Source organism: Herpailurus yagouaroundi, unplaced genomic scaffold, assembly GCF_014898765.1.
Source record: "Herpailurus yagouaroundi ecotype Mexico unplaced genomic scaffold, PumYag 182, whole genome shotgun sequence".
NCBI lineage: Eukaryota > Metazoa > Chordata > Mammalia > Carnivora > Felidae > Herpailurus > Herpailurus yagouaroundi.
This window is the reverse complement of record NW_024412413.1, coordinates 26252240-26258239: the sequence shown is the minus strand read 5'-3', so window position 1 is coordinate 26258239 and position 6000 is coordinate 26252240. Positions and strand designations below refer to the sequence as shown.

Below are 6000 nucleotides of genomic sequence, written 5' to 3'. Positions count from 1 at the left end.
AGGGAAAGGGAAAGGGAAAGGGAAAGGGAAAGGGAAAGGGAAAGGGATAGGGATAGGGAAAGGGAAAGGGAAAGGGATAGGGATAGGGAAAGGGCAAGGGGAAGGGCAAGGGCAGGGGGCAAGGGGCAAGGGGCAAGGGGCAAGGGGCAAGGGGAAGGGCAAAGGGAAAGGGAAAGGGAAAGACGAAGGGAGCCTGGGTGCCAGGTACCATGGATATGTGTCTTGTTTGATCCTACCATGCCAAGTAAAGACTATGTTAAACCCAGGTATGTACACAATGAGACATCAAGAGCCAGGATTTGAATTCAAGTCACCCTTATGGGGTTCTCTGTGTCAGGACACTCTACCAAGGTGTCCCCAAAGGACTAAAGATAAACCTTTGCAGAGTCTGAACACAACCTCGAAAGATTTGTAACCTCTAAACTGAAGCATCTGATTTGTCAAGTTAACTACCTCTTGATTAGAATAATCCCTTGATACAGAGTCTCACTGGAAACCAAATGGGAGACAATATTCAGCACAAGTTACTTTTTTTAAAGGAACAGTAGGCAGAAATAGCAAAATATTAATAAGATATTAACACACCTCACCCTGCCTAAGTGACCCAGACTCGAATGTGTTCATTTCCAACAACGAAGTATTAACACTCTGTCCCATGCACAATCCTGCCCAGTGCTTTCTCCCAGAGAAGGGAGCCCAATGGCATAGTGGGACACAATCCCAGGCTGGTGAGTCAGTCCTCCTACACAACTTACAAAAGTTTGTTAACATTATTTCTTGGCCCCTCTCTTCCAACACACAATTTTGCTATGAATAAGAGACACTGGGTGTTTTATCTGGCAGAAGAGTGTCACATAGGAAAGGCTGGAAGTAAATAAATGCCAAGTCACTTGTAAGACTAGAAAAAAGGAGAGAGGAATTCTGACGTCACCTGATCAAGACAGACGGGTGGGCGTAGGGAATAAAGAAGGTATGGGATAATCATCTTCAAGTCCTAGAGAAGACCAGAGGGAGCTCAAGGAAACTCTGTATCTATGGCTCACTAGTGAACCCAAACAAGAATGGGTTCAAATGACATTAACAGGGAATGCACTAAATCTAGAAAATGTTTATCTGGGGCAGACAGGGTAATCTGTGGTAAGCACACAATCAGGAGCCTACAAATTTGTATCACTGCAGGGATTCACTGATCTGATCATGCCTTTCTACTTCTCAGAAACTTTCTTTGGCTCCCCAAAGCCTCCCAAATTGAATAATACAACCCAGCCACTATAAGGCCCTAGCTTACCTTTCAGGCCTCACCTTGCACCTAATGGATGCCATTCATCTCAAGTGAACCTTACAACCCAAAGTTCCCAGAATGTAGGGGAATGTCCTATGGATTTTCTCATATGAATGATATTCACAATGCCTGCCACCCATCCACTTCTGGTTATCAAAATCCCACATATTCCAGGGGCGCCTGGGTGGCTCAGCTAAGCCGCTGACTTTGTCTCAGGTCACAAGCTCATGGTCTGTGAGTTCAAGCCCCGCGTAGGGCTCTGTACTGATAGCTCGGAGCCTGGAGCCTGCAGCCTGCTTTGATTCTGTCTCCCTCTCTCTCTCTCTCTCTGCCCCTTCTCCACTTGTGCTCTCTCTCAAAAATAGATAAACTTAAAAATTTTTTTTTAAATCCCACATATTCTTGAAGCTCCACTTAAAATTCCACTTATTCCACGAAGCTTTCCCTAGTCCATCAGAAAGCTGCCTGTTCTTTCTGTGGTCCTCCATGGTGCTTTCATGGTGCCACGTGACTCATCCTGGCATCACTCATCTATGGATTTTAACCGCCCCCCCCCCCAATACCGGGTACAGGCTCCTTTAGGGAAGAGACTTGTCATACCTACACCCAGTCTGTAGCGCTAGCACTGTCCCTATTCACAGGAGACTATCGATAATGTTTGCCGAACTCAGATGACATCATTCTTTATTCCAGGAGAGTCACTCCGAAATCACTTAAGTTATATTTTAATAGAATCAAGACAGTGACCTTGGATGTTCTTCCCATACAGACCTGAAAATTTCAGGCAGAGATGTTTTCCCCACAGCTGGGTAGTAAGTTCTATACCATTTCAAACAGGTTCAACCAAATGAAAACTTTTCTGGGGCACCTGGATGGTTCAGCAGCTGAGCGTCTGACCCTTGGTTTCGGCTCAGGTCATGATCTCACAGTTCATGGGACTGAACCCTGAACCTGGGAGTTCTCTCTCTCTCTGCCCTCTCCCCCACTCGTGCTCTCTCCCAAATTAAAAGAAAAAAAAAATGGAGATTTTTCTGAGAATCAACGTGCAGCAACACAACACAAATACAAATAAGGATTTTTTTTTTTTTTTAAAGTAGGCTCTAGGCCCAGTGAGTGTGGAGCCCAACACAGGGCTTGAACTCACAACCCTAAGATCAAGACCTGAGCCGTGATAAAAAATGAGATGCTTGACTGACCAAACCACTCAGGAACCCCACAAATAAGGACTTTTAAACTTTAAGTGAAGTATAACTTACATACAGAAAAGAACACATTTAATAATAAAACTCAATACTCCATGAACTGTCACAAACTGGACATACTGTATAACCGTGACCTAGTAAAAAACAGTAACAACAACAACAACAACCACCAGAACCGAAGCTCCCCGTGCCCCCTTCCATCACAAGTACATCACCCCCATCTCTAGGGGTAACCGTGAGCCTCACCTCTAAAGGCATGCATTAGTTTTGACCAATCATCACGCACTCTTGTCTTTTTTGCTCCACTTTGTCTGGGACACTCTAAAGACCCCACCTTTTGCCCTCTGGAGCTCGAAGATCAGATTAAGTTATTTTTAAAAATGCACTGAAACCTGCTTGGCTCTGGAGAAGTCCACCAAGTTGGAAGATGCGGAGGCTTTTATACCTTACCTTCCCAAATGCAATAGTAAGTCCGCTCCCGTTCTTCCTTTAATCCTCAGCCCCACGGCAGCTGGCCAGCCAACGCTGGTGTTGCAATGCAACGGCCTCCTCCCTTACAGACTGCTGGGCCAGGACAGCCTCGAACACCCAGGAGCGCTTGCACACAGAGAGCTGGCTGACTTCTGGCTCACTTTAAAACTATAACAATGCTTGGCATGTCCTCGACGGTCCAGGCTGGGGAAAGCAACAGCATTCAGAGCTCAAATCAATCCACCTCACTGCTTGTCAGCAAATCTCAGGTGAAAATGATGAGGGTAGAAGGTTGAAACTATTGTTGGGTCACACCTTTTTATAGCCTTTTATAGCCCTCGCTCTGCAGGGTAATGAAGGGCGAGGTGTACACATCGTTACCAGATGCCCATGCATTCCCTAAACCCAAAGTGAAATTTCACGTAAGTGCTGGGGAGAAAGCTGTGGGCGTCCCCCACGTCATCCAGAGCCGGCCCCGAGGGCAAGTGCACGGTGCAGCTGTCTCAGGGCGGGACCCAGGGCGGACAAAGGTTCACGGATCACCCGGAGTCAGCGTGCACGTGAACTGTGCGGATCAGGAGATCCATGTTCCAGTTTCGGCACTGACAGTAACTAGTTATGTCGTTAGCTAAATCAGGTCACGGGTCTGTGGGCTTCAACTTCCTCATCTATAAAGAGACGGAACCATACAAGTCACAGCTAACAGTGCAAATTCCATGACCTTTAATCCAAGTTATCTTTACTGTGAGACAGTATCGTGGAATAGTCAAGACCCTGGGCTCCAGAGACAAACTGCTTTTGCTTTCTGTCTAGGCACCGCTTTTACGAGCTGTGTGGCTTTGGGAAAATGATTTAGCCTCTCTGTGCCTCAGTGTCCTCTTCTGTAAAATGGAGATCATCTTTTTTCAAAGAGTTGTGAATGAATGAATGAGATAATACGCATAAAGTGCTTAAAGAGTTCCTGGCACAGAGAATGGTTTCAAAAAAGGTTTGCTACTGTTGTCATTCCAATTTCATTTAAAAATGTACCTCCATGTAAAAACTGAAAGGAAACAAGCTCCAAACAATGGTTATTTTTGCATGGCGGGGTTAAGAGGAGTCATTCTTGTTTTTATGTTTCCATATTTTCCAATTCAAAAAAAAAAAAAAGAACATGAAATACCATTTTGGCAGAATAGATGCTATTTTTAAAAATGACTGCTAGCCCCTTTCAGTTCTCTTAGAATGACTTGGCTATTATTAGTTTACGTGAAAGGCAGACCACCGACATCCTAGTGAAAAGCCATCGCTAATAATGTTTTCCTTCCGGCAGCAGCAACATTTCCACGGTCACCTCAATGTTCTGGAACAAAGGCTACAGAAAAGCCTAAGCCCTGGACTAACATCAAAAACCGACACTGAGTCACCTCTGCCAACAATCCAAGGCTCCGATACAACGTAAGCGAGCTCACCTCGCTCACTGGGAAGCCAGGCACAGCACAAAGTAATACAGTGGCTGAGGGAACACACTGTTCCTGCTTCCAAAGAGGGCTCTCTTTGTGACATTTCATATCTACCCCCTAAAAGCTCCAGAGGAAAACGAACAAAAGGGAAGGACAGTCAATGCAGGGGCACACCACCCGAACCCCACCCAAGAGAAGTGGAAAAGGGAACGCAGTGGGGGGGGGGGGGTGGGTTGTGGAGTGGGGGAGGCGGGCCTGTGGATGCCTGGAGGGCGCAGACCGAGGCATGAGTCCCCAGAGGCTCTGGGGTCACGGAATGGCCCGAACTAGCAGAGGCACAGAGAGATCAGAACGAAGAGGGGATGACAACTGCCTGCCTAGACCCGAGGCCAGATACAATGGACCTTTTACGTTAAGAAAAGCTGCCTGGGGAAAAAAAGAAAAGAAAAGAAAAGCTGCTTGAGCTCAGTCACACTAGGAAAGAGTCAGTCCTTGAAACCGGCGGCCATTTCCTAGGCAACAGGTATTCCCCAGCGCACACGAGCGTGCTCTCACAGACAGGCCCACAAAGGCACTCACAGGTCTCTGTGGCCGGGGTCCAGGCCCACACGGCTGACATTCTGTACCCTTACGCATTTTAGCCAGAATATAATTTCAGGTCCAGAGGCAAGGCTGCTCCTGTGGCATGCCAATCAGAATGTGCTAGGCTTTGCTGTGGCAACAATGCCAAAATCTCAGTGGCTTTAAAAAAAAAAAGAAAGAAAGAAAGAAAGAAAAAGAAAGGAAGGAAGAAAGGAAAGGTTCATTCTTGCTCGTGCTAACAAGACTGCTGGGCATCAGCTAAGGGACCCCAGCTGTGAGGGAGCCTCCACCTTCTGCAGTGTTGCTGGTGGCCATGGCAGGGGACTTGGGGAATCGTTCACTGGAGCCTAAAGACTTCCATCAGAAGAGGCACTTATGGCTTCGTCCGCTCACTGTACCGGGCCTAGCTAACTTCAAGGGGGCTACAGGATGGGGAAAGACAATCCCACCACATGCCCGGGAGGAAAAATGTCACGTTAGGGACACGTGTGGCATCTCATTTGTTAAAAATTCTGAGATAGGTTCTACCGTTACTATTTTACAAATGAGAAAACTAGGCACAGAGAAGTTAGATAAAGTTGCCTACAGGCACACAACTAGTGAACAGCAGAGTGGGGACTGAAATCCAGGCAGTCTGTCTCCAGAGCCTGCCTCCCTAACAATGACAGGGTACTTTTACTATGAGTCAGGCATTGTGCTAAATACTTTTTTTAGCATTCATATATTCTATACACTAACCCTCTTTCATGAGAAAAGCCAGGCTGATAAACAAATAGATTTCTTGAGGTCCTCCACAGATAATGAATAGCTTAGCTGGGGCTACACTCTGACATACGAAACAGGTAAGACTTTGCAGGACCTAAGCTCAGCCACCAATAGTGTGAGAACCTGCTCTGCAGTGGCCCTACCGGGGGCACCAGGACTTGTGTGGACGCCCTGGGTCTGGTTAAGACTGCACTGTCAGCACACTTACCCTCCCTCAGTCTGAACTTGAAAAATTCGTCCAGGTTGCTGCCTAACC

At 46.7% G+C, this 6000-nt stretch overlaps 1 protein-coding gene across 14 annotated transcripts in view; it reads right to left on the bottom strand.

Annotated features, from left to right (window-relative positions):
• The window catches only part of TMCC3 (transmembrane and coiled-coil domain family 3), a 329048-nt gene that overhangs the window by 51292 nt on the left and 271756 nt on the right, over window positions 1-6000 (bottom strand). The window contains exon 1 of one of the 14 annotated variants that reach the window (XM_040491220.1): window positions 2935-3122. The exons of 12 other annotated variants lie outside the window; for them this stretch is intronic. Coding sequence is in view for 1 of the 2 variants with exons in the window: in XM_040491210.1 (XP_040347144.1) it covers window positions 2731-2742 (12 nt within the window). In the remaining variant the exon portion in view is untranslated. Of the gene's footprint in view, window positions 1-2730; window positions 2841-2934; window positions 3123-6000 lie in introns of those variants that run through there. One more of the 14 variants, XM_040491210.1, reaches the window with a different exon arrangement.